This window comes from Aspergillus thermomutatus (assembly GCF_002237265.1).
Source record: "Aspergillus thermomutatus strain HMR AF 39 chromosome Unknown NODE_93, whole genome shotgun sequence".
In the NCBI taxonomy this organism is placed as follows: Eukaryota; Fungi; Ascomycota; class Eurotiomycetes; order Eurotiales; family Aspergillaceae; genus Aspergillus; species Aspergillus thermomutatus.
The window spans coordinates 50,265-78,256 of NW_020798142.1; the positions used below are offsets into that span (position 1 = coordinate 50,265).

The window sequence follows — 27,992 nt, forward strand, 5'->3', positions numbered from 1 at the left end:
ACCCAGCTTCAATTGCCGCCGAATCCATCCTTGGGACAAAGATGCGCCGACAATACTCCAATCTCCTTCCAGCTTACCCCGACTCTGAGTCATGATGCGTGGATCTCGTGTTAAATGGCCCCGAAATGGTAGAAATAAAGAAGCCGATCCGCTAACACATTACTCTTGCTAAGGACTAGCTCTTGATCATGACGCGCATTACCCACGTCCAGTTTGAGCATTATCACCCCCCTAATACCATCGGGGTGGAGGAGACTCGTCCACGGATATCCTGGCAGTTCGAGGATTACCTTTCCAACTTCCAACAGGATGCGTACGAAATTGAGGTCTCAGAAGTGGCTTGGAATTCGCAGGTCACTGTTCTTTCATCTACCAAGCTCACATCGCCCTCCTCGTATCTCGTTCCCTGGCCACATTCTCAGCCTTTGACCTCCCGCCAGAAAGTGTCGATCCGAGTCAGAGCCTGGGATCTGGATGGCCACGGCACGGAATGGAGCGAGCCCGTGTTTCTAGAAGTTGGTTTGCTCAATTGGAGTGATTGGAAGTGCGAGCGCATCGCGGCTCCATGGGGTCCAGGTACCTCCGGGCCTGACACTGAGCAGCTGTATCGCAGGGACTTTAAAACACCGGATTCTATTGTCAAGGCCCGTCTTTATATCACCGCTCAAGGTGTATACGAAGCAGAGATTAACGGTCGTCGGGTGGGTGACCACTTCCTCGCTCCTGGGTGGACGACATACGATGGGAGACTGCAGTACCAAACCTACGATATCACAGATTATCTCTCGATTGGCGATAATTGTATCGGTGTTCGTGTTGCAGAGGGATGGTTTTCCGGTCGCATTGGCTTCGAAGGTGGGCATCGCAATATCTGGGGCTCTCATACGGCGCTGCTGGTCCAGATAGAAGTGACATCGAAGGATGGGGAAGTGCAGACTATTACATCTGATGGCTCTTGGAGAGTCACGCGAGGGCCCATCCGGCGGGCTGAGATATACGATGGGGAAAAATATGACGCTACCAAGGAAATTCCCTCCTGGTCCTCACCTGGTATCTCTCAAGATGCCCCTGACTGGTCAACGGTTCTTCTCATGCCACCTTTACCCGACTCGGTCAAGCTCACTTCTGGGTTCGGAGAGCCTGTCCGGCGGATTGAAGCACTGAAGCCTGTGTCTACAATTGTGACCTCATCTGGAAAGGTCATTCTCGACTTTGGCCAGAATTTAGTGGGTCATGTCAAGCTCTCCAACATCAAGGGTCCCACCGGCCACAAGGTCATTCTCTCTCATGCAGAAGTGCTCGAAAATGGAGAGCTCTGTACCAGACCGCTTCGCATTTGCAAGGCTATCGATGAGTACACGCTCAGGGGCGATGGCCAAGGCGAGGACTATGCCCCAAGATTTACCTTTCACGGATTCCGCTACGCGCAGATAGACAACTGGACTGGGGAGGAGTTGGAGACATTTGCTGAAGCAATCGTCTGCCATACAGATATGAAGGTCGTGGGCGGATTCTCCTGTTCATATCCGCTACTGAACCAGCTGTACCAGAATATAGTCTGGGGCATGCGCGGGAACTTCTTCTCCGTGCCCACGGACTGTCCCCAGCGTGATGAACGACTCGGTTGGTCGGGTGATCTAGCATTATTCGCTCCTACGGCGGTGCTCATCTACGACTGTTTCGGCTTCTTAAAGAACTGGCTGATTGACGTGGAGTATGACCAGAGTATCCTGGGTGGAGTGCCAGCGATGGTCACCCCTAATGCAACGCTTCCCGATCCAATCTGGTGTCGACGCGTCCCTTGTGCCATCTGGCACGATGTCACAGTTCTCGCGCCTTGGGCGTTGTATGAGGAGACAGGGGATGAGAGTATTCTAGCGCAGCAGTATAACAGTATGTTGACTTGGATGCGGAAGGTGCCCCGGAATAGCACTGGGGCTACGCACTTGTGGGACACGAGTGTTTTCAACCTCGGAGTAAGTGTCTCCCAACTCTGATGGTATATAAAGCTAATAGGATAGGACTGGCTGGACCCTGCTGCGCCACCCAACGCCCCGTGGAAGGGCACCACGGACGCAAAAATGGTCGCAAACGCCTTCCTCATCCATAGCCTGGACTTGATGTGCAGGATCTCCCAGATTTTACGGCAAGATGCTGATGAATCGCACTTTGTATCATGGTCCAAGTCCGCACGGAAAGAGTTCCAAGACGAATACGTCACTGCAAATGGACGCATCGTCTCTGACTCCCAGACCGCATATGCCTTGGCCATCTGCTTTGACCTGTTAAATCCGAGTCAAAAAGTACATGCGGGGGCGCGACTAGCATACCTAGTCTGGAAGAACGAGTTTAAAATCGGTACTGGGTTTGCCGGAACCCCCTATGTCTGTGAAGCACTGGCCCAGACTGGGAATATCCAGGTGGCGTATACGATGTTACTCGAGGAGAAATGTCCGTCTTGGCTATATCCGGTTACCATGGGTGCGACCACAGTCTGGGAGCGGTGGGATAGTATGCTTCCTGATGGATCTGTTAACCCTGGTGAAATGACCTCATTTAACCACTATGCCTTCGGTGCGATTGCGAAATTCATGTATGAACGGATTGCGGGGCTGCAACGCGTTGAACCTGGTTGGAAGAGGTTCCGCGTTGCTCCGGAAATTGGAGCGGAACTTTCGAATGCTGCTGCTGAGCATGCCACGCCGTTCGGGTTACTTTCATGTTCGTGGGAGACAGAGAAGAATGAGGATGGATCTGAGAGGTTCAGGTTGGAGGTGTCGGTTCCGTATAGTACGACCTGTGATGTCATTCTTCCTGATGGGGATGGGAAGAAGAGGAGGACTATTGATCACGGAGACTGGGTGTTTGAGACCAGCTTCACCAGGGACTATGAGTGGCCTGTGGAGCCTTTGCCGCCTAAGTCGTAGTATAGGCCTTATCCCTGATACATGAACAGACGCACCTACCGTTGGTCTGACTGTTTGAAGCAAGTAGTTGAGTATCCAGTCCTGAACAAATGAATTTCTTTCACAGAGGATAAAACCTACGCCATTTGACTCGGAACCTGACTCAGTAATCACAAGCTATAACCAGCACAGAGGATCTCTGGACTTGAAAATAGTGGAAGGATGTCTGGGTAGGGACTCATATGCCATACTCTAGAAGGTAACCCACTTATAGGAAAGGAGCGGGTTGAGTATAATAGTGATTGCTAGACTAAGGATGGAACTGGAGGTGACAAAGGGAGAGTACAACTAAAATTGTTTAGCATCTGCTGGAGCATTGACAACTACATCATTACGTTAAACAAGGAGCTGCCTAAAACCGGGTATTGGAAGGCCGATACATTTATGCGATAGTATGGATGCTTCCTCTACTTAATACAGGTAAAACCAGAAAAGAGGGTGTGGTTCAATTAGTCTCTTGAGAGTAATTACTTGCAGGAATTCCAAGCAGACTATGGGAATGGCATAGAGAAGACAGAACGACTACAAACTAGACCATCTCGTGCTGCGTCGTAAACAGTTAACCTGCTGCTTCCAATCCTCATACCTTCTCGACCACAAACCGCATGGCCTCTTCGATCGCTTCAGTGCTTGCATAGAGTCTAGTATAGTCATTTTCATCTTGACCTGCCTTCAAGTACATGTGCCAGAGTGTGCGAAGGACAATAGTACTGCGATCACGAATTGCATAGCTGCTTCGCGGGTTGGCGGGATTGTAGGGGAGGAATGTCTCCCAGTCGTCTGCCGGACCCCAGCCCACACCCCAGTACATAAAGCCGCCGGAATTCTTCGCGCAGGATAGCACAGTATTATCACCAATGCTGCTGTCGACATGAACAAGACGGACATTTCCATTGGCACCACAAGAGGCAAAATTTTACTGTAAGTCCTCTACTTATCTCTTCTCTCAGGTGTAGCCATCGCTCTCTTACCATGGCTAGTCAAGGTCAGGCTTCTGATGCTTATCCCTCTTCGGTCCCTGATGGGGATCAAATAGATTATCTTCCCTTTGACTTCCCTCAAGACCTACAACGATTATATACGCCTGATCCTTCCTGCAGTCAACAAACGCTATTCTCTTCATCTGATACTGATTTTACTCGACCCCGACCCCTACTACCAATCCCTGATATCCTTGAGCGTGTGGGCCCAGACCGGACAAAAGCATATATTCTTCATTCCGAGATGTCAAAGGACGCGTTCGTTGCCTGGTGGCTTGAGACAGACTTTGGCAAGAAGAAGCGTATCCACTGGGATGGTAGGCACCATGCAAAATGCTGGGAGCAGTTTGAACAAGTAGCCCATGGGAAGACTGGGAAACCTGGGGTCATGTGTACCCAGTGTAGCTCAGTCCTTGATCACCCTGCAGCTGGCCACACCGGAACATCTTTAATGAATAAGTATATAAATGGGCCTGGTTGTCGAAAGTCTACAGGAAAGAAGACAAACATTCTAGCATCTATGCAGCGTGCGGTATGTGAGATAATCTCACATAATGATTTACAGAAACTCACTTGCTTCTATATTAATAGGCACAGAAGGCTTCTATGAAGTCTAAGGTCGTCTTTACCCAAGAAGTATGGGAGCAGAAGCTTCTTAAGTTTCTGACTATATCACAACTTCCTTTCCAGCTTATCGAGCATCCTGACTTCCATGAAGTTATTAATTTTGCCCGACTCGCGCCATCATCTCCACACTTGCCTTCATCGAAGACGATTCGCGGGCGACTACGGGACTTCGTTAAGGATCAGCAACAAACCCTTCTTCAGAAGCTTCCTCCAAGTGCAAAGCTATCAATTGCATTAGACTGTTGGACATCGCCGTTCCAACAGGCGCTTATGGCTGTGACTGGCTATTTTCTTGACCAAGATTGGGAGTATCGTGAGATCCTGCTTGGGTTTGAGCCGCTTCATGGAGCCCACTCTGGTGTCAATTTGAGCTCTGTTCTATTTGAATTACTTCAACAACACCAGATTGCTGATAGAGTCCTCGCAATCACAACTGATAACGCATCAAACAATAATACCTTAATGTCGAGCATCCAGGAGTCAGTCCAGTCACTTAGTCTTAACAACACTGCTATTATTCTGATTCCATGTATTGCGCGTATCATTCAGCTTAGCCTGAATAATCTACTTGGGCAGATGAAAGCAAATCCAAAGAACGAGACTACAGAGACAGACTGGTCAGATACATGCGTTCAATCCCTTGGTTCAAGACACCAAAAAAATAGAGATTGCTGATACCCTGAACAAGGTATGAAAGGCTTCTTTGCTTAAATATCTGTTTACTAACTTCTCTATGAGATTCGGAAATTGGCTATCTTTATCAACGCAAGCCCTCAGCGCTGGGAAACTTTCTGCAGTCTTCAAACTAAAGAGCCAAAGCTTATGCCAATCCAGGATGTCAAAACTCGCTGGAACTCGACATTTCTAATGCTTCGACGTGCAAAACGACTACAGTCAACATTTGATGAGTTCTGCTCAGAGTCACAGTATGCTCTTCCTCACTTGATGCTCAATCAGGAAGAGTGGCGGCAAATCGAGTATCTTCTCTGCATCACCCTGCCCTTTTTTAAGTTCACTACCCTTCTTTCTCAGACTAGAGATGTCAGTATCCACCTGGTCTTTAGCATCTATAATAAGCTGTTTGATCATCTTGAAAAATCAATGGACGCTCTTCGGCGCAAGAGGGTTCCTTGGAAGCAGGTGATGCTTAAGGCTCTTGAAGCAGCAAAGTCAAAGCTTTCACAATATTACGCTATGACTGATGATATTCCTGGTGATATCTATGCAATTGGCACAATCATCGCACCCCAGAACAAGCTGAAGTTCTTCTCGACCAAAGAATGGGAAGATCCAGACGAAGATTGGCCAACACGATATCGCAAGAGCCTCGAAGATTATCTTGAGCCCTACAAAAAACATTTATCTGATACCCAGTCACAATCAAAGGCACAAGAATCAGCGATTGCTCTCTCGGAACTTGAAGCGAGCTGTATGCCAGAAGATTCCCAGCAATCATTATCTGGCCAGCGTGATGAGCTTACACAATACCTTGAGAGTGGTGAGTATTATACAAGCTTAGAAATTACTATATCTAATATTTATTATAGGTATTGTTCGGTCTCCTCCTCGGATCTTCTGGAAGGATCGTCAACACGAATTTCCAGCGCTTGCGAGTCTTGCAAGGGATGTCCTCTCAATTCCTGCAACTGGTGCAGGTGTAGAGCGGCTTTTCAACTCTGCTCGAGACATCTGTCATTATCACCGAGGCTCTCTGAACCCAAAAACAATTCAAGATCTCATGATGTTCATGTGTACATCAAGATTTGAGGTTCAGGAGGAACAGCATGCGATGCTCAGGGAATATCTTTCGAACCAAGAGATCCAGGTAGCAAATGAAGAAAAAGCAACACCAAAGGATAATTTTGATCCAATCAGCGAGAATGAAGAGGATGACTCAGATTCACTCTCTGTTCAAAATCAACCTGCTCCAGAGGTGCCAAGTCAACGTGCATTGGGTAAACGTCGAAAAAGTGTGGCATCTGAGTCAGATGAGGAGCAAGCTCAGGAGCCAGAAGATGATAATGCTGAGATTCCTTTGCCTAAAACTCAACTGCGTGTATCAAACAGGGCTCGGAAGAAGTCAAGGCTTCTCAAAGGGTACGAGGTTAGTTGAGCATAGCTATATAAACAGATGTAGCTTGAAATACAGTTTTTGAATCTAATCAGTAATCACATCCCCTGAATTTCTCCTTGGATGCCTAGTATGTAAACCAAATACTTAAAAATACAGCCTCGAACTACATAAATTATGCAAGTCACGAGCTTTCTATGTTTGTCCTGTTTGTGTACCCACGGGTGACACCCAGGGCAGACCCGCCCGGAGGGTGAGAGGTCCGGACCCTCCACCCGCAAAATTGAGAATGGAGGGTCAGCCTCAGGGTCTGCCGAGGCCTATTTCTTACCTTTCTCTTATTCCTAACTTATGGTATTATCCTTACATTGAAGATGTCGCAAAGCCAACAATCTCCATTGTCTGATTCTTTCTATGAACCTGACTTCTCACAATCAGATAATACACAGCATATCGCTGATAGTCAGCATACTATCATCTCCACATCAGACTCAGACTTAGACCTCGCCAAAGCCCGCCCACGGCCCAAACCCATGAGCCCATGGGCGGGCATGGGCAAAGGGTGCCCAAGGACGCCCAAACTCTAATTTTATACAACCTATTTAGGTAAAGTACGCTGATTAACTATTCATTAGGTAGCATAACTATCCTTTTTTGTCAAATTATGCTGAAATGGGCGGGTCATGGGCGGCCCATGATGGGCACGCACCCTCCGTAGCCCGCCCATGGGCAGTAAAAGGGTGCCCAAAGCCCGTCCATGGACGTCCATGGGCATGCCCATCGTGGGCGGCCCATGGGTCTGGCGATGTCTACTCAGACTTCATTTTCCCACTACCACGGCCCCGCCCCCCTGAGACCCTCACATGTGTTGGGCCTAACTTTTGCAAACATTGGATCCTTTACTCTGATATGTCAAAGGATGACTTTGTAAGATGGTGGCTACAGACAGACTTCGGATCAAAGAAGGAGTTGCAGGATACAATATACTGGGATGGAAAAAAGAGCTCATTATATTGGGAGCAATTTCATCAGATTGCAGATGAAAAAACTGGCCAGCCTAAGGTTATGTGTAGACACTGCTGCAATGTTCTTATTCACCCAGGTCATCGCCGAGCAGGGTTATCTCCAATGAAAGTACACCTTAAAGGAGCTGCCTGTCAGCGTACCGTACCTAAACAGCAGAAGGGTATAGACCAGCTTATCCAGGACTCGGTTATAAGGCCCTGGTATAGTTCATCAAGTATGCTCACATTACTCTTATTAGCCTCAGTGTTCTCCTCAAAGGCTATATAGTCAAGAGCTTTTCATGGAGAAGCTACTTAATATGGTTGCTGTTGGGCGTCTTCCCTTTCGATTTAGTGAGCATCGCGAGCTTGATGAGTTTATTGATATTGTACGACTTGCACCATCAAAGCCAAAACTCCCCTCTAAAAGAAAAACAAGCAACTCTACTCCAGAAGCTTCCACCAAATGGGAAGCTTTCAATTGCACTTGACTGCTGGACATCACCTTTTAACCAGGCATTCATGGCAATCACTGGCTACTTTATTGACCAAGAATGGAACTATTGCGAGATTCTTCTTGGGTTTGAACCTCTTCATGGTACGCATAATGGAAGCAATCTAAGCTCAGTTGTCTTTGAAGTCCTCCAACAGCATGGGATCACCAACCGCATATTATCAATTACTACTGATAATGCATCAAACAATAACAATATGATGGTGAGATTGCAGGAGTCAATCCAGTCACAGGATCTTGGTAGTAATGCTACGATTATCCGAACCCCATGCATCGCCCATGTTATTCAGCTTAGTTTGAATCAACTGCTTGGAAAGATGAAAGTGAACCCAGTCAATGATTCTATAGAAAGGGAATGGTCCGATCAAAGTATGCAATCTCTCCAGAAAAAGAGTGATTCAAGTGGAATTGTGGATACACTAAATAAGGTATGATATAATAAGAAAGGTTCGATGACTTGCTACCTTCATCAATGCAAGTCCGCAGCGAAAAGAGGCATTTCTGAGTCTTCAAACTACAGAGCCAAAGCTTGTTCCCTGCCAGGATGTCCGTACTCGCTGGAATTCCACCTACTTGATGCTTCGCTGAGCCAAGCAACTACAGTCTGTCTTTGATGAATACTGTACAATGTATTAATATCTCCAGTTTAAGCTTAATAAGGAAGAATGGCGCCAAATCGAGTATCTGCTCTGGTTACCCAACCTTTTTTTTGATTACACCACTGCGCTCTCTACAACGAAGGAGGTCACCATTCATCTTATCTTTGGTATCTATAACAATCTCTTTGACTATCTCAAGAAGTTAATACACCAACTTCAACGTAAAAAGGTTTCTTGGAAAAAGACAATGCTCCATGCACTCGAAGCAGCAAAGGCCAAGCTCTCATTTTATTATAAAGAGACTGATAAGATGCATAGTGATATCTTTGCAATTGGCACAATTATTACCCCTTCAAATAAGCTTCAATTCTTTTCCACAAGATGGTGGGAGGGTGGCTGGCGTGAACGGTATCATAAGAGTCTTATGGACTATCTTGAGCAGTACACCAAGCAGCTTTCTAATCTACCAACACCACCAAGCACTCAATTATCATCTGGAAACCTATCTCAGATCAAAATGCTAGTTTCAAGCAGGGCCTCACAGCAGGGAATCAGATCTCACCGCTCTCGATCAAACATGGATAATGACGAGCTTACAAAATATCTTGAGAGTGGTTAGTAGTGATTAATGACTCCATGACTTATTACTAACGTCAGATAACAGGCACAGTTAATATATCACCAAGGGCCTTCTGGAAAGAGCATGAGCACGAGTTCCCAGCACTATCTAGACTTGCCTGGGATGTTCTTGCCATCCCAGCTAGTGGGGCTGGTGTTGAACGTCTTTTTAACTCTGCTTGTGATATCTGTCACTATCACCGCGGCCATCTTAAATCTTGCATGATCAAAGACTTGATGATGTGGATGTGTACATCAAAGTTTGAGCTTGAACAAGAGCAGCTAGAACTAATGGAAGAGTATCTTCCAGCTAGTGAGGTTGCTGCTATAGAGGAGGAAAGAGCTCCTCTTCAGCTACAGGCGGATTTTGAGCCCGTTAGTGATGATGAAGAAGATGATGCTGGTGATATTCAGACTGAAACACAAGATCGGCCAAGTAAGCGACAATGTACAGGAACTAGGGAAGGGGGCCAAAGAGAAGGACAGTTAGTAGAGCAGTGTCATGAGTTAGATGACGAGACTGAACATCCCTTACCCCAGAATGACATACTGACGCGGGGATCTAAGAGATCTCGGAAGGCTCCAAGAGGGTTTGAGGATTATGAAATTATCAAACCATAGTCACATAGCCTAATACAAGACTTTCAAGTAGTATCTCCTTTTCTGCAATTTGTCCTATAGTCTATACTACGACTCTATACCTTGATACTTGGATTCTGAAAGGTGACTTTTCTATACACCTCTAGAACGATAAATTACAAACAAAACATGCATAAATTATGTAGTAATGGATTTAGCCATGTTTATATTGTTTGCCTATCCGCAAAATATCCAAATACACACTGCGGATACCATTTACTATCTATATCGTATCGTTGCAGATATGTGGACATCAGATTACGTCCATATCCACGGATATGCGGATTTGGATATGCGGATTTGGATACGTCGCGGATGTTGCCGCACCCTACGTTGGTGTTGTAACAGGACACTGATGGTCCTGCTTCTGAGCCTCTCTTTATGTTGCATTGGGCAAGTTCTCCCTCTACCCAGATAATTATCCTCATCCCTCCTAGGAATTTATCAGCTGATGGGTGCTGCAGTACAGGAAGAAGTGGCGCTCATGGAACTCAAATGTGAATTAAGGTCTTACCTGCAATGCCATGAAGCTTTCTTGAACCATCATTGAGACTCCTACACTAAGGCCCAGTATTGCAAGGCCTGGATTATATGCAGGCGAGCACTTTGGCTTAGATTGATATCCAGCATGTAGACAATCCAAGCCCAGAGTAATATAGAGAGGAACAGTAAGCGGGATGGACAGGATTCTTGAAGCCTTTTAAGCTTGCTTTTAATCAATTCTGAGATCCCAGTACACTTATATGCCTGTGATTAATAAAAAATAACCCGAAACCCCTTCGACTCCAGACTCGGCAGCGGCACAATCAAATCGTGAGCGGGCTTAACATCCTTCTCACTCGTTTCATAAAGGTTGAAGTCGGGACCCCCAGGACGAAAAAGTGTAGCGATAACGTGGTTGATTTCAGCGTACGCGAGACTATTCAAGCCAAGTCAGAGACAATTAAGCAGGTTAGCATGCTGGGCTAATAAAACCTACTTCGTTCCCAAACATCGCCTTGACCCCCTCGAAAAAGGGACATAGTTGCGACTCATCTCCGGCGTAACGTCCGCCAGCCATCGCTCGGGGAGGAATTCATCAGGGCGCGGAAAGACGCTCGGATCACGATGGGCATAGTATGCAGACATGCCGACGGGGACGCCAGCTGGGATCGTCCACTGCCTGAACTGGAGGGGTTGTTTGGGGGAAACACGCGTACGGCGGTGCATGGTGCCGAAGCTGAGGCTGTAGTACACAACATCAGTTAGCGTGGTGCTCTATTTAGGCACAGAGGAAACAATAGAAATACCGAAGACCCTCTTTGATCACCGCCTGTAGATACGGTGCTGTCTCTAATTCAGCCCAAGTCGGTTTCTTGGGAGGGTAGTTCGCCATGATGAGCTTCAGCTCTTCTTGGAGACGCTTTTTGATGGCGGGGTTGACCATTATGTGGTAGCAAATGAAGCACAACGATCCGGCTGTGGTGATGGTGCCAGTGCCAATAAGGACCTGGGCTTCCTTAGACAGGCGATCGTCTGTGAGTTCAGACGGCGGGAGATCGCTGTTCAGCACATGTCGGAAAATGGTCGGGCGGCCACCCATCATCGAGGTATCTTTAGATCCCAGGGCTGCTTTTTCACGCCTAGCGACTCGGAGATGGTCATCGCACATCTATCAATGTCAGCAGGGTAATACTCTTGGGGCTAGGTTTTTATTACCATCTTGAACTTATTGAAGGTCTGAGTTCCGGGGTCCAGCTTTGCCAGAATGCTCACAGGAATAAGCCGGACGACACTGCCCAGTTTAGAATTCACTCCTCAATTGGCGGGAATAACTTACTGAATCAACCAAGGCAACCCCATAAACAAAGGCAGCGTTGCAATCCCATTGTGGAACAGGTTATACCACCACGGTGAGAATTCCGGATCATCTACCAAAACATCAGGCGGGTCATCCATACACAGCCTGTTAATCACATCACCGGAGTAAGCCGTGAAGGCATGGTCCAGTCTCACTACCTTTCCAGTTCCCTTGAAGCTTTCGAATCGGTTGACGATCAGTTTCTCGGTCAGCTCGCCAAGCATGGGCTCTAGCCTTGAGACACCAAGTCGGGAAAAATAAGGGTCGAGTGGCTTTCTCCTCTTGCGGTGGAGGTCATGTTCTATCGTCGCGATGTGAGAGCCCTTGAAGTCAATAATACCTTCGACGAAGGCCTCGTATCTGTCCGTGGGGCGGACGGAGCCCGCGACGTAGAGTTCGTCGTAGTATTCCGAGTCGCGGATGGAAAGCTCGAACGGATTAATCCTTACGATTGGTCCTATATACAAGAAGCCCTAAGCTTTGCTTCCTTTGCAATTTGTGAAGTGAAATCAAAAAGTCATAGTACCTACCATACTTGTCGTGCATCTTCTCAATCTCAAACAGATATTTGCCTTTGTGGACAAGATCATAGTACAACTCGTACCAACTTGTTACTGCGGCAAGCTTGGGACCTGGAAATTTTGCTAGGGGAGACAAGAAGAGGCGATAAATAACTAGGCTGAGTAGATACAATGCGCCTGCACCGAGAACGGCGACGGCAGCGCGCAAACTGGCATCCATGGGTAAGAGCAAGTTGGCCTCCATTTGGGGCCTTGGTGAGAAACTAGGTGAAAAGGCGCCCAACCCTAGAGGGGTTTGAGGGGTCAACGAGGCTTGATAGAGATTACTTCACCTGTTATAAGCGCTTTGACATGCTTCTGACATAAGTGGGCGAATCGCCCAATCCGGTGATTCCCCATTAGGTAGGTACCCCGACAGGTAACCCGACAGGTATTCCTCTGCCCTCTCTGCTCTCTTTGCCCTATCTGAGCGGCCGAAGGTTGTTCGTTCCATCTGACCTTATCTCTCTTACGGGCTGTTGGGGTCATGGCTCGTCAGCTTACCTCCCACCTTTTCTGGGTCGGCCGGGTTTTGCCCTAAGAAGAACGTCCCCATGAGTACGATCCTAAACCACGCGGCTCTACCTGATAGAAAATGAAATTATATAAGAGAAGTGGATCACTCCTAGAAACACTCGCTAACTTCTTCAGCCCATGTAAATGTACATTATCTCCCCGCGACCTGACCCGCTCTGCATGCCTGCGTATAGAAATGGCCTGCAAGTACTCGACACTCATCGACTCCTCCCTGTATGACAGGGAAGGTCTTTGCCCTGGAATTGATCTCAGGAGGCATGTAGCCAGTGAGCTTGAAGAGGTTGGTGCTTTCAGGGCCCAAGAAGACTGGCGCCGCTTGGTTGGTCCCCTTCCAAAGCCTTATGCGGGCCTCTTAGGTCCCGACTTTAGCTTCATAACTGGCGCGGTGCCCGAGTGTCACCCAGATAGAATGGAGATCATCGCTTATGCACTGGAGTTTGGTTTCATTCATGACGGTATGTGCTCACTGTCTGGGGTTGCCGAACGAGGCTCATTCAAACAGATGTCATCGATACGGATGTCAACGATGCCTCATTGGATGAGGTGGGACATGCCTTAAATCAAAGTCAAACTGGCAAGATCGAAGATAGGGGCTCCGATGGAAAGCGTCAAATCGTCACTCAAATCATCCGCGAAATGATGGCAATTGATCCAGAGAGAGCGATGAATGTCGCTAAGAGCTGGGCCTCTGGCGTCCGACATTCAAGCAGACGGAAGGAGGACACGAACTTTAAGACACTTGAGGAGCATATCCCCTACAGGGCCCTCGACGTCGGGTACATGCTCTGGCACGGCCTCGTCACCTTTGGCTGCGCAATTACAGTTCCCGACGAAGAGGAAGAAGAGGCAAAGAGGCTTATCATACCTGCGTTGATCCAAGCGTCGCTGCTGAACGATCTCTTCTCCTTCGAGAAGGAAAAGAACGACGCTAATGTCCAGAACGCTGTCTTGATTGTCATGAATGAGCATGGGTGTAGCGAAGAAGAAGCAAGAGATATCCTCAAGAAGCGCATCCGCCTTGAATGTGCCAACTACGTCCGCAATGTCAAAGAGACCAATGCGCGGGCGGATGTCAGTGATGAGCTGAAGAGGTACATCAATATCATGCAGTATACCCTTTCTGGCAACGCAGCCTGGAGTACGAATTGCCCGCGGTACAACGGACCTACCAAGTTTAATGAGTTGCAGTTGCTGAGAGGCGAGCACGGCCTGGCGAAATACCCGTCAAGGTGGTCACAGGAGAACAGAACCAGCGGCCTCGTTGAGGGTGATTGCCACGAATCCAAGCCAAACGAGCTGAAGAGGAAGAGGAATTGCGTCAGTGTGGATGACGAAATGAGGACGAATGGCACTAATGGTGCCAAGAAGCCAGCGCATATCTCACAACCAAGCACGGATTCGATTGTTCTAGAGGATGTGGTGCAGTTGGCGCGTACTTGAGATTTACCGGACTTGAGTGATAAGGTGAGTTAGATATCTTCCTGCGCTGACGCAGCTGTCGCTGACGGTGATTCCAGGTTATTCTCCAACCATACCGGTACCTTACCTCCCTCCCCTCCAAGGGTTTCCGAGACCAAGCCATAGACTCTATCAATAGATGGCTGAAGGTCCCCCCGAAGTCGGTGAAGATGATCAAAGACGTCGTCAAGATGCTGCATAGTGCATCTCTCATGTGAGTCCTTCTTGCTCTCTTGCTTTTATCGCGCTTTTCTAGTGTCTAACGACCCCAGGCTCGATGATCTCGAAGACAACTCTCCACTACGTCGCGGCAAGCCCTCTACCCATAGCATCTACGGCATGGCCCAGACAATCAATAGCGCAACGTACCAATACATCACAGCTACAGATATAACCGCCCAACTCCAGAACCCAGAAAACTTTCGTATTTTCGTTGAAGAGTTACAGCAGCTGCACGTGGGGCAGAGCTATGACCTCTACTGGACGCACAACACGCTCTGCCCAACCGTCGCTGACTATTTGAAAATGGTTGATATGAAGACGGGCGGTCTATTTCGCATGTTGACGCGGATGATAATCGCCGAGAGTCCGGTCGTCGACAAGGTTTCTAACAGTGATATGAATCTGTTCAGTTGCCTCATTGGACGCTTCTTCCAGATCCGCGACGACTATCAAAATCTCGCTTCAGCTGACTACGCAAAGGCGAAGGGGTTTGCCGAGGATCTCGACGAAGGGAAGTATTCCTTCACGCTGATCCACTGCATTCAGACTCTGGAGTCAGAGCCCGAGCTCGCGGGGGAGATGATGCAGTTGCGGGCGTTCCTTGTGAAGAGAAGGCATGAAGGCAAGCTTAGCCAAGAGGCCAAGCGAGAGGTGTTGGCGACCATGAAGAAAACGGAAAGCCTGCAGTACACACTCAGCGTTCTGCGGGAACTGCACGGTGAGTTGGAGAAGGAAGTTGAAAATTTAGAGGCGAAGTTTGGCGAGGAGAACTTCACACTCAGATTGATGCTAGAGTTGCTGAAGGTGTAAGAGATATAGATTGGGAGATAGGAGGGCAGTTCGTAATGTCATGCCAGCGCCTCTATGTCCAGCGGGTCCTCGCCTCTGATACTGCGCCACCACTCGCTTTGTCGCACAAGTTCTCCCTCTTGACCACCTAGCAGAGACCAGTACTTCTTCAGAAACCACCCCTTTGCCTCCCAGCTGCGGTTGTCCCATGGAGTACCAGTCGAAGCATATCCAGTAGAAGCATCTCGATCCTTCCTCCCAACGCCTGCCCCTCCCCAACACACTAAACCAGTAACGGCATCGCGGAGAAATTCATCCTCGTCTACCTCTTGCTGGTGGAGGATGAGATTCTTCCGTAGCGTCCGAAAGGGCAGAACATCAATGTATGGAGGATGCTCGACAGTAATTTGTTCAATACTTGGCCTCAAGTCTGGCTTGAGTGTCATGAATATCCTCTGCACTGTGCAGATCATGTTTTCCTTGACCATGTCATCCGCTGATGCCCTAATCGACCGATAGAATGGCGAGGGAGATTCCTTAGCACACATCATCTCCTCTGTAATGCTAATATGCATCCTGAGAGTATCCATTGCGGCTAACGTACAGATTGTTTCCAGGCGAAGATGGTTGGCATATGGATCTGGTGTAGGTGTGACCGGTCCAGTCCTGAGTATCCTGACCTCGGTAGAGCTGTATGGGCCGGGACGGTGCGTTTGTACCTGGAAATGTGGGCTGGAGCAATTGCATTTGATGGTGGTGGTCATCCAGCATCGATCGATGCCGTCCTTGTGTTTATCATGGATGAGAACGGAAGGATTAACATGTGTTGGAGGAACCCATACACTCGGTGCCGACAAGGGAGTTTCTGATGGTGGGAATTGTCTTGTGGAGTCCGAGATTGCTAGTGTTGATGGGGAGATATCTGAATGTGAGAGTTGTGCTGTGTAATCCTTGAGTATAGAATCCCAGACGCTTGGTGACGATAGGGTATTGTCTGAGGATGTCAGATGTGTTGTAGAGTTCCAGATATTCAGTGCTGATGCGGTATGGTCTGACTGTGGAAGAAGCTGTTGGCAATCCTTGGGAGTAGCCATCGATAAACTGGAAATCGACACGTCCCAGACATCATCACCTAGGATCGACTCGGATTGGATTTTGCCCGTCGTCGGGGATCTCTGCGCCAGTGATGCTGCAAGCGTTTCGAGGTTCTCCAATCGCTCACGGAGCTTCTCTCCTAGAAAGAACACTCTATCAGTAATTTCCCACCCCCCAAGATCTTCCCTGATCTATCTTTGGAGAATCCAAGCCGCACTCACGGTATCTACGTTGCGCTCGGATGTTCTGTTGCCGCCTTTTTTCAGGGTCGCGACGGACGGGTTTTCGCTTCTCCTCTCCCATGCTTTCGCTCCGTGCTTTCTCCTCCGTCGTGTCTCGTGGCATCGTGTATATCGTTTTTGTCGTGTGGATCCTTAGAGTAGATGGACGGATGGATGAGGTAGGCTGGGTGGGACGGCTGATGGGGAAAGTGCGGATTAAGACGACTCCAAAGACGTGGTCGGCCTAGAATGCCTGTCTACGGCGGACGACAGCGAGCGACTGTGCTCGTTCTGGTAACTGGTCAGATTGTCTGTCAGATTGTTATGCTGTCACAGCAGGATATTCGCTCATTAGGGCTGGAATGTTCTACGGCTGTTCCTCGGCTGTTCTTCTCCACTCCCAGTATCTATGGAGGCGGAACGGTATCATGATCTCTACAAGTAAACCCCGGACGTTCCCTGAAAATATACATCGTAACTACACAGTATTTGCGCCTTCCATCATTCATGTCTTGCATGCTTCCCACGACATTTTCTAACACGCTCTAGGGAAATTCTCCTTTGAATTTCAGAGAGATGATTACTTGCTTAGAATCAGACTCCCCCATGACACCCCCAGTCCACGTTTATCTTCGCAAGTCGACGTCGAGTTCCATTAATGATCAAAGATATACTGTCGGAGACAGTATTAACGGGTGCGAATGCGTCTGAGGAGGAGTATCGCGATTGTCAGAGACCCGTAACTCTGAAATTGACTACGTAGCAGCTAGGGGGGCATCTTCTTGCTCACCCTCGCGATGTAAAATACAGAAGTTAACTAAATATCCAGTAGACGCTGGCGTTATTGGCAGGGATGGCCACTACCCCTGGCCGAATTTTAGGGCATTCTGTCTACATACCTGGTTTCGTTTTCTGAGGCCGACAAGAATCGGTATTACCTCATTCGGCCTTCCCCATTAGAAATTCAACCCCGAGTCCTCCTCTTCTAAGCGACTCTGAGCAACGGAATTCGCATATTCCATTATCGTCCTCATTTCATCATGGTCTTGGCTCAACGTTTAAAATGCAATGGGTTGCTCACTCTGAGGTTGTCCAACAGCAATCCAGCATCAGTCTCGTACTCGCCCTCCTGACCACACCATCCAAGCTATGCATCTCTCCTTTCGCTCGCTCTCCGCCTGTCTCCTGGCGTCGACCGCCGTTGCGTCAGCTACGCCTTCAAATTTTGATGTCGCGAATTTCAAATCGGCTGACATTATCAAACGAGATGTGGCTGTCATAGGCGGCGGCTCGGCAGGCACATACTCCGCCATCAGTCTGAAGGACAAAGGCAAATCAGTCATTCTCGTCGAAAAGAAAGGCAGACTAGGTGGCCACGCTGAGACCTACATTGATCCCGCAACCGGCACTCCGGTAGACATGGGAGTCCTGGTCTTCCATAACATCACCGTGGTCAAGGACTATTTCAAACGATTTGATATCCCCTTGAACAGGGCGGACGAGTTCATGAGATCCGAGTTCTACTACGATTTCCGCACCGGAAGAGCAGTCACTCCAACGTTCACTCCACTGGCAGAGGAGGTGTCCGCAGCCTTCGCAGCCTACCTGGCACAGTACTCTAAATACCCCGGTCTGAGCAATGGGACAATCCTTCCGAGCCCCGTGCCCGAGGAACTGTACATGCCGTTCGGAAAATTCGTGGAGAAGTACGGAATCCAAGCAGCCATCCCTTCCATGTACTACTTCAATCCGGGTGTCGGCGATATCTTGTCAAACCCGGTCATCGAACAATTCCGATACTGGTCGTCAGATATGGTCGGGTCTGTCGCGACCGGCTTTCTGGGTCCCGTCCGCCGCAACGTCAGCGAACTTTACACCAGAGCCGGAGCAGAGCTGTCTTCCTGCTCCAGCCTTCTCCTTTCCTCAGAGGTGGTTCACGCCCACCGCGCCGATGGCGAGTCAGGTGTTATGCTCATCGTCCGCACCCCAACCGGCCGCAAGCTCATCCTCGCCAAGAAGCTGCTCATCGCCTTCCCGCCGAAGCTCGACTTCCTGGCCCCGTTCGATCTCAGCGCCACCGAGAAAACCCTCTTCAGCAAGTATATCGACGCAGGCTACTACGTCGGTCTTGTCAAAAATTCAGGCTTGCCCAACAACGCCAGCATCTCCAACGCAGCCCAGGGCCACACCGAATTCACCTTCCCATATCTGCCGGCAGCGTACAGCTTCGCGCCCTCAGCAGTTCCCGGTCTGCAGTTGGTCACCTATGCCACGGGCCAGACCACCAAGTCTTTGCCTCTGCCCGATGAGGCCGTGAAGGCGGACATTATCAATACCATCAAGCGGATCCAGAAACAGAACCCGGACAAGTTTACCCCAACCGAGCCGGAATTCGTGACATTTGCTTCGCATGCCCCGTATAACCTGCAGGTGCGTGCGGAGGATATCAAGGACGGGTTTTATGACAAGCTGTATACGCTGCAGGGCCAAAGAAATACGCACTGGACTGGAGCTGCGTGGAAGGGGGAGGACAGTAGTTTGCTTTGGAGGTACTCGGAGGAGATTGTGGTGCCGCAGGTGATTGAGGGGTTGTGAGCTAGGATCATGGACTATGGCTTTTTATTCGGGTAGACGAGACGGTTCTGCAGAGTTCTTTTGGGCTAAAACGGTGTAGCAGTATGGAGATAGCTTGTTGGTTATCAAAATTCTGACACTCGATTGAACATGGAAGGTCACATTTGATTCACAGTATAGCAATAAGAGATAAAAATGCAGGATGCCGGAAAGCAGAAAGGATCTGCCATTGCGGAATTACAACAAGCACGATCAAGGGGACTAGGCTCTTAGGATAATTCTGTAATTATTTTGAGAACTGAGAGGAACTAAAATCTTAGTCGGCCCATGGTCACTTCAGTATAGCCACAGCTTGGAATACGACAGTGCTTTCGGCGACACTCCAACCACGAAACGAAATCCTGCACCTACCTCATTTCCAGATTTAAGAAGTTGAGAAACCATAGAGTTCAAAGCCATGCCTACCCCATGTTGTCGGAGACAACCATATTGACTCACGTAGATTGCAAGATATAATGGCCTCAAAATATAGAAGGGGAAATTTCTGCATTAATGTGAGATCTGTTAAATTAGAAGCAGGACTTATAGCTGAATAGTAAACAGTTGCAATGTGCGTACTACAAATCTACCTTAGATAACATGTGGTTCCCTAGTCTAAGGACCAAATCCACACACAGTGAGTTCGGTGCAGGTTGGTTCTGATTTCTATCATTTGGTTATGCAACTCTATTCTCTATGGCATTTTAGCTTGGTGCCCTTGATATAATCATATAACCAGATTTTGGATGGGAGCGTGGGGAAATTAACAAGTCATATTATAGCGATGGATCTCCTTATATTAAGGATCTTGTTATATCAAGGCTTGTTATAACAAGGTTTCGACTATATACCCATCTGCATTTAATTCTCTTTAGATAACAACTTTTTTGATAATGGTGGTGAGAAAAAACATGCTAACTAGAAGCAAAAAATTCAATGATTTCCGCAAAAAGTGGTGATTCAGTGGTATTAGCAGTTCTGCCATTGATTATGTTAAATGAAAACAATCTTAGAAGTGGACACCAACACCAAAATACATCAAGCTAATGCAAGAGACTGGCTACATCAAGCCTAGACCATGCAATGTCAAAACCAGCTGTTCTGGAAAGCCAGACAAGAGCAAGAGATAGGATTGCGGCAGTAGATCCCTGCAGGGTCAAATCCCCCTAACACCACCAAATAAAAAGATCCCTATATAGTAATTGGTCGACCGGACATTCCACCTGTTCTCATGCACCCGCTGGCTTGCAGCAATGGATACTAAGACACTAAGTACACAGGCAGCAGCGTACATGGTATAATCCACTACGAAAAATCCTGTTTACATTTGGAATAGATTCTGGAGTCATATATTACAACGTAAAATTATCTCACTGTAATGACTGCAGCGGGAGACAAGACTTCCCAACCAATCCATCCGATAGGTCGCCTAACGGCCCTCTACACTTCCGTCGCAGCAACAGCCATCTTCTCTGTGGTGCTGTACTCCAGCTATTCGTCCTGGCTCCCAGCTTATCCGGTTGTGCATTTCGAGAATATCCCCGACATCAGACTGACAAGTAATGGTTGTCTGCTCCATGGTAAGCAGACACTCACCTCCTAGGTTTTATCGAAGAGACCACCTCTTATACCTGTGTGGGTTTGCGGCACAGCAATCTGCATTAGCAAAGGAGAAATGCATGCCTTTAAGGTCTTGGTAACAGAGCCATAGTGCACTATGACTGAACAAATAGCTTGCACAGTAAAACATCCATGTCAAATCCTACCTACCAGGTAATAGGAATCATTCTGTGAGGCACAATTATAGAGCATTGGAGATGCTAGATTATTGGCTAGTAATATCTATGATCAATAGGGTTGCACTAAATAAATTAACCCAGGTGGGTCATCGGCTCATCATTATACAACCTTTCTGCCAGCACGGACTAGGCGTCTGAACAAAGAGTGAAGCACCACTATAGCTGGTAAAGCCCCCAGGCTGTAGCAACAGTACCCTAGCATAATACCCCGCCTAAGAAAATAGCAATAAGAATTAGAATAGAAGCCAAAGAGTACTAAAGCCTCCAGGCTGTAGCAACAGTAACCTGACCGTAAGCTACTCAACCAATACTCTCCATGATGTTCGGGACTCTGCACTGGAACTCCCGCAAAGAGGCGGAGTTTGTCGAGAGGCCGCATGGATCGTCAAATCTACAAAGGAACTCAGCCTGCGATCGATGCAGGGCCAAAAAGGTAAAATCCTGCAAACCCTGATCAGAAATGTTACCAGCCCAGAATCTCATGTTGACTGATCTGGCCACATATGCAGGTCAAATGTCGTACGGTTAACGACGGTTGCAGCCGATGCAAGAGGCTTGGAAAGATGTGTACATTCAGTTCCTTGAAACAAGGAGGCAATCAAAGGACACGGAAGGAAAGCATCAATCTAGCACAGCACGAGCGCCAGCTAGACTTCTTGATCCAGCCATCGGCTTCTTTGGCCACCGATGACACCAGTCAGGAACAGATGTGCTCAAACCAGCGGTCTTCACTCCCACCGGACGGCAGATATGATAGTGGGCAAGGACAAGGACAGAAGCTGCTTCCAGAACTTTCAACAGACATTCCACCAAACTTTGACCCGTCTTTTCTAGCGAGATTGAGTCAGCAAATAAGCGACCAGGATGGGGATGCTCTCTCCGACCTTACTCTCTCACCGTTTCCTTTCTTCTCCACATCTGGAAATCTTCTATCACAGCCAGTAAACTCAGGAGGCAAGCTACCACATCACCTCTCATCTACTAGAAAATCCCTAGATTTGCCTGTCTTTGAGATCGGCACTACGGCTACTTCCACATCCCTACACACCTCCGCCCTATTCTTACCTCAAACACCACCCACACAATCATGCCAGTGCCTGGCTGCAGTCGTTTTTGCCGTCGAAGAATTCGAGACCAGCTGCAACACCGAGAACCGAGCCGAACTCGACTCCATAATCGCATACCAGAAAAAAGCCATCAAGTGCTGTCGTTCGATGATCAACTGCACCAGCTGTACAAGCAAGAGGGAGAATTTCGTCCTGCTGGTCTTTATCACGGAGAAAATCGTCGCGGTCTGTGGGCAAATCGTTGTGCTGTATAGCATGAAAAATGGCACACCCGGCACCCAGGCTGCTTCAGGACGATCATCGTTGCGGGGCTACGATCGCCTTCTTGAGGATTGGGATTTCGACACATCCGCCTCTTCCTCTTCATCCGGCTCACTCAAGCCAGCGTCTACACGCATGTTGTCGGATTGGCGAGAACTCCTTCTGGGTGACTACGAGGTCAGTTCGCAGCTGGAATGGGAGGGCGGTGATGGAGTTGTTGGCGGATATGAAGAAGGTGGGTGGTGATGTTCTGGGAGAGATGCAGAAGGCGAGCTTGGCGCGAGCTGAAAGAAGCGTTTGTGAATTTGAAGAAAATGTCTACATTCTCTAGATTCGGTTATATACTAGATTCTATTACACCAATTATTGGATTAGAAGTAAGAGGAACGCGCTCGGCCGAATCTGTTGAAATAGGGCTCTGATAGCAACCCAGTTGATAATGTAGCACAGCTCCTATAATGACACGGTTACTCGGATAGACTTTACAGGTTGTTTCACTATCCTTTTTTGATCTCGGCCCACTAGAAACGGAATCCTAAAGGGATCCCAGAGAACTTGCGGAACAGGAACTATCCGTACCCGTGAAGCCAGCTGCACTTTCGTTAGTGATTTTTAGACTTCGCGGGGAGAAGATGTATACAACGGCGATCTCCGCAGCAAGCAACTAGCAGGACAGATGGTTGGACACGGATGCGGGTGGATTGTGTCAGGATTCCGTCCCGTTTAGGTTTAGCGTTCCGACTTAGTCAGCCTATTTATAGTTGGCCGCTTGGCCATCCTAATTGGACACTTTGCGCTTCCCGATTCTCTCAGATTGCGGCCCGAAGATCTGGCTGACGTTAGCCCATCGATATGGCTTGAGAGCCGTTGACTTGGCGGGCCGAACCGACAATAGTACCATGGATCGCGTCAGCCATGAAGCCAGGAACGCAAGTAAAAGGGGCTGTTGCTTTATCTAGTGTGGCCTATCTTCTGCTCTCTCAACTTCCTATAACTATAGTTTGATACATTCGGTGATGCTCATTGGCGCCGGTAAACCAGAACACCTGCAAACATGAATGGAGACCATGAGGCCGGAAACCCCTCCAGTTCCAGTGTGGAGAAGAGGGAAGCGGAGGTTCATCAGCTGGCCAGACAGTTCACAGAGCAGAGCAACTATTCCACCGCGGGACAAAACCCCTTTGCTGCGGAGGCAGGATCGGCCCTGGACCCCAATGGCGAACACTTCAATGCTCGGGCGTGGTGCAAAGCCATGCTGCAGATGCACACCGAGGACAAGCAGGCACATCCGCTGCGAACCTTGGGGGTCGCCTTCAGCAATCTCAATGTGCATGGTTTCGGTTCCGACACTGATTACCAGAAAAGTGTCGGCAATGTCTGGTTAGAGGCGCTCAGCCTGGCAAGGAAAGCGCTCGGTCAAAAGCAGCGCAAAATCCAGATTTTGCAGAGCATGGAAGGATTGGTGGAGGCTGGAGAGATGCTGGTGGTTCTTGGACCCCCTGGATCCGGATGCTCGACTTTCTTGAAGACCATTGCTGGAGAGACTTACGGCTTTCACGTTGATAAAAACTCAAACATCAATTTCCAAGGCATGTCTGATTGACTCCAGAGCAGGGTTCTTTACTAATTCCCATCAGGTGTGAGCGCCAAACAAATGGCCCACGAGTTCAGAGGAGAAGCCATCTACACCGCGGAGGTTGATGTCCACTTCCCCAAGCTCACTGTTGGAGATACCCTTTATTTCGCTGCGCGCGCCCGAGCACCACGACACATTCCTGGGGGGGTGAATGCGACCCAGTATGCCAGCCACATGCGAGATGTGATCATGGCCATGTTTGGCATCAGCCATACGAAGAACACAATTGTAGGAAACGACTTCATTCGCGGTGTGTCTGGTGGAGAGCGCAAGCGGGTTAGTATCGCTGAAGCTTGCCTCAGCAATGCACCGCTGCAATGTTGGGACAACTCTACTCGTGGTCTTGATAGTGCGAATGCCATTGAGTTCTGCAAAACGTTGCGCATGCAGGCAGATATTAAAGGCGCCACAGCCTGTGTCTCTCTATACCAAGCTCCTCAGGCCGCTTACGACTATTTCGATAAGGCCCTGGTTCTATACGAAGGTCGCGTGATCTACTTTGGTCGCACATCCATGGCGAAGCAGTACTTCCTTGATATGGGCTTCGTCTGCCCTGACCGACAAACTGATGCTGACTTTCTCACCTCTATGACTAGCCACCTTGAGCGTGTTGTTCAGCCAGGTTATGAAGGCCGCGTACCTCAGACACCTGATGAGTTCGCTGCACGATGGAAGGCCTCACCACAGCGAGCACAGCTTATGCAAGACATCGAGAGGTACAATGCAAAGTTCGCACTGGGTGGTGAATACCTGGATAAGTTAAAGAAATCTCGACGAGCTCAGCAAGCCAAGGCTCAGCGTGTATCATCACCCTACACTCTTTCCTATGTCCAACAGGTGAAACTGTGCCTGTGGCGCGGGTATCAACGATTGAAGGCTGACCCCAGCGTCACAATCTCTTCATTATTCGGAAATACTATCATATCCCTTGTTATCGCCAGTATATTCTACGACCTCAAGGCTGACACAAGTACCTTCTTTCAGCGCGGTGCTCTTCTCTTCTTTGCTGTTCTCATGAACGCCCTTGGTTGCGGCCTTGAAATGCTGACTCTATACGCGCAACGAGGGATCATAGAGAAGCACTCCCGATACGCTCTCTACCACCCATCTGCTGAAGCGTTTTCATCAATGATAATGGATTTGCCCTACAAGGTTCTCAACGCTATTACATCTAATATAGTTCTGTACTTCATGACCAACTTAAGGAGAGAACCCGGTGCTTTCTTCTTCTTTGTCTTCACCTCGTTCGTCCTGACTCTGACCATGTCCATGTTCTTCCGGTCTATGGCATCGCTATCAAGATCCCTTGTTCAAGCTCTACCCTTCTCCGCCGTTCTACTTCTCGGTCTCAGCATGTATACTGGGTTCGCTATCCCAACAGGGTATATGCTTGGATGGGCTCGCTGGATTGCCTACATCAATCCTATCAGCTATGGCTTTGAGTCCCTACTGATCAATGAGTTCCACAACCGCGACTTCCCGTGCATGAACTATGTCCCATCGGGTCCTGGCTATGCGGATCTCGGGCTTAACAACCGTGTTTGCTTCACCATCGGATCAGTACCTGGACAGCCCTTTGTCAATGGCGATGCCTACATTGAGTCAGCATATAGCTATACAGCCTCGCACAAATGGAGAAACATCGGTGTCATATTCGCCTACATGTTCCTGCTTGGGGCCGTCTATCTCGTTGCTACTGACTTCATCACTGAGAAGAAGCCGAAGGGCGAGATCCTAGTTTTTCCTCGCGGACACAAAGCTCTGAAGAAGGGCAAGTCAGATGAAGATCTTGAAGGGGGTAGTGGCCGCAGCGTCACAGTGGAGAAGACTGGCTCAGATGACCTTGCCATGATTGAACGCCAGACCGCGATCTTCCAGTGGAAGGATGTCTGCTTTGATATCAAAATTGGAAAGGAGAATCGCAGGATTCTTGACCACGTTGACGGATGGGTCAAACCGGGAACCTTGACGGCGCTTATGGGTGTTTCTGGTGCTGGAAAGACCACGCTCTTAGATGTCCTGGCTACGCGCACCACTATGGGGATTATCAGTGGAGAAATGCTCGTCGATGGTCAACCGCGTGATGACTCCTTCCAACGTAAGACAGGCTACGCTCAGCAACAAGATCTGCATTTGAGTACTGCTACAGTGCGCGAGGCACTTGAATTCTCTGCTCTTCTACGGCAGCCCGCTCATGTTCCTCGTCAAGAGAAGATTGACTACGTGACAGAAGTGATTAAGCTTCTTGACATGACTGAGTACGCTGATGCTGCTATTGGTGTCCCTGGTGAAGGCCTCAATGTTGAGCAACGTAAACGTCTCACAATCGGGGTAGAGCTTGCGGCCAGGCCGGCTCTGCTTCTTTTCCTAGACGAACCGACCTCAGGACTTGATTCCCAGACATCCTGGGCTATCCTTGATCTCCTTGATAAACTGAAGAAGAACGGCCAGGCTATTTGTAAGTGTCTGATCGTGCATTTATAATTGTCACTAACGTGTTCCCAGTGTGTACCATCCATCAACCATCTGCCATGCTGTTCCAGCGCTTTGATCATCTCCTCTTCCTTCAAGCTGGTGGTCGCACCGTCTACTTTGGAGAAGTCGGCCAGAACTCGCAAATACTCATTGACTACTTCGTCCGCAACGGTGGCCCTCCATGTCCTCCAGCCGCCAATCCCGCCGAATGGATGCTCGACGTGATCGGTGCCGCTCCTGGATCTCACACTAACATCAACTGGTTCGAGACCTGGCGTAAATCCCCCGAATATGCACGAGTCCAAGAGCACCTTGCTGAATTGAAACACGAACGTCCCCAATAAACCAACCTGTTCCGCACCACATCCAGCCAGAAGCGCAAAGACAAAGCCAGCTACCGCGAATTCGCTGCTCCCTTCTGGGCCCAGCTCTGCGAAGTCCAAGTACGAGTCTTCCAGCAAATCTGGCGGTCACCCACCTACATCTACTCCAAGACCGCTCTCTGCGTGTTATCCGCTCTCTTCGTCGGCTTCTCCCTCTTCCACACACCCAACACAATCCAAGGCCTCCAGAACCAAATGTTCGGCATCTTCATGCTACTTACCCTCTTCGGCCAACTCATCCAACAAATCACGCCGCATTTCGTCGCCCAGCGCGCGCTATACGAAGTCCGCGAACGACCCGCAAAGACCTACTTTTGGAAAGCCTTCATCATCTCCAACATCGTTGTTGAACTCCCCTGGAACTCACTCATGTCCATCCTTATGTTCCTGTGCTGGTACTACCCGATTGGTCTTTACCGCAACGCCGAACCAACAGATGCGGTGAACTTGCGGGGCACACAAATGTGGCTGATGGTCTGGACCTTCCTTCTCTTCTCGTCCACCTTTGCACATTTTATGATCGCGGCGTTCGACGCCGCCGAGAACGCTGGAAACCTAGGTAACCTGCTCTTCCTGCTTTGTCTGCTTTTCTGCGGTGTTCTGGCGACACCAGATCAGCTCCCAGGCTTCTGGATCTTCATGTATCGCGTTTCGCCATTTACTTACCTGGTCAGCGGGATGTTGTCTGTGGGCATATCGAATACGAACGTAACCTGCGCAGACAATGAGTATCTGCGCTTTGACCCAGTTAATGGGACTTGCGGCAAGTACATGGATCTATACATGTCGAATATGGGTGGGTATCTTGAAGACGAAACGGCGACTTCTAACTGCAGCTTCTGCCCGATCAAGGAGACGAATGTGTTCCTTAGTAGTGTTTCATCGAGTTACTCGGATATCTGGAGGAATTTTGGGCTCATGTGGGTATTTATTATTTTTAATATCTTTGCAGCGTGTTTGTTGTACTGGTGGGTTCGTGTTCCAAGAGCCAAAAAGCCAGTCGCTAAGACCGAGTGAG

General features: G+C 48.7%; 7 protein-coding genes across 7 annotated transcripts; 5 read left to right on the top strand and 2 right to left on the bottom strand.

The window, feature by feature from the left end:
• Nucleotides 1-188: 188 nt before the first annotated feature.
• Nucleotides 189-2,927, top strand: CDV56_105785 (alpha-L-rhamnosidase; the record flags this gene model as incomplete). Its single annotated transcript, XM_026759404.1, has 2 exons — nucleotides 189-1,976; nucleotides 2,022-2,927. The coding sequence occupies 2 exons, from the start codon at nucleotides 189-191 to the stop codon at nucleotides 2,925-2,927; spliced, it is 2,694 nt and encodes an 897-aa protein (XP_026614490.1).
• A 7,844-nt stretch (nucleotides 2,928-10,771) lies between these two features.
• CDV56_106491 (cytochrome P450) lies at nucleotides 10,772-12,623 on the bottom strand (the record flags this gene model as incomplete). Its single annotated transcript, XM_026760110.1, has 6 exons — nucleotides 10,772-10,937; nucleotides 10,998-11,243; nucleotides 11,308-11,669; nucleotides 11,717-11,792; nucleotides 11,838-12,315; nucleotides 12,389-12,623. The coding sequence occupies 6 exons, from the start codon at nucleotides 12,621-12,623 to the stop codon at nucleotides 10,772-10,774; spliced, it is 1,563 nt and encodes a 520-aa protein (XP_026614491.1).
• Nucleotides 12,624-13,130: 507 nt separating this feature from the next.
• CDV56_106635 (bifunctional terpene synthase/polyprenyl synthetase family protein) lies at nucleotides 13,131-15,445 on the top strand (the record flags this gene model as incomplete). The annotated part of the gene is made up of 5 exons (XM_026760254.1): nucleotides 13,131-13,410; nucleotides 13,458-14,276; nucleotides 14,397-14,419; nucleotides 14,473-14,627; nucleotides 14,686-15,445. The coding sequence occupies 5 exons, from the start codon at nucleotides 13,131-13,133 to the stop codon at nucleotides 15,443-15,445; spliced, it is 2,037 nt and encodes a 678-aa protein (XP_026614492.1).
• Nucleotides 15,446-15,483: 38 nt separating this feature from the next.
• CDV56_106760 (bZIP transcription factor) lies at nucleotides 15,484-16,864 on the bottom strand (the record flags this gene model as incomplete). The annotated part of the gene is made up of 2 exons (XM_026760379.1): nucleotides 15,484-16,658; nucleotides 16,741-16,864. 2 exons carry the CDS (start codon nucleotides 16,862-16,864, stop codon nucleotides 15,484-15,486), a joined length of 1,299 nt encoding a protein of 432 aa, XP_026614493.1.
• A 1,025-nt stretch (nucleotides 16,865-17,889) lies between these two features.
• Nucleotides 17,890-19,335, top strand: CDV56_106891 (uncharacterized protein; the record flags this gene model as incomplete). The annotated part of the gene is made up of 1 exon (XM_026760510.1): nucleotides 17,890-19,335. The coding sequence occupies one exon, from the start codon at nucleotides 17,890-17,892 to the stop codon at nucleotides 19,333-19,335; it is 1,446 nt and encodes a 481-aa protein (XP_026614494.1).
• A 2,380-nt stretch (nucleotides 19,336-21,715) lies between these two features.
• Nucleotides 21,716-22,726, top strand: CDV56_107087 (uncharacterized protein; the record flags this gene model as incomplete). Its single annotated transcript, XM_026760706.1, has 1 exon — nucleotides 21,716-22,726. The coding sequence occupies one exon, from the start codon at nucleotides 21,716-21,718 to the stop codon at nucleotides 22,724-22,726; it is 1,011 nt and encodes a 336-aa protein (XP_026614495.1).
• Nucleotides 22,727-23,534: 808 nt separating this feature from the next.
• CDV56_107163 (ABC drug exporter AbcA) lies at nucleotides 23,535-27,991 on the top strand (the record flags this gene model as incomplete). Its single annotated transcript, XM_026760782.1, has 4 exons — nucleotides 23,535-24,073; nucleotides 24,125-26,574; nucleotides 26,622-26,853; nucleotides 26,962-27,991. The coding sequence occupies 4 exons, from the start codon at nucleotides 23,535-23,537 to the stop codon at nucleotides 27,989-27,991; spliced, it is 4,251 nt and encodes a 1,416-aa protein (XP_026614496.1).
• Nucleotide 27,992: the final 1 nt, after the last annotated feature.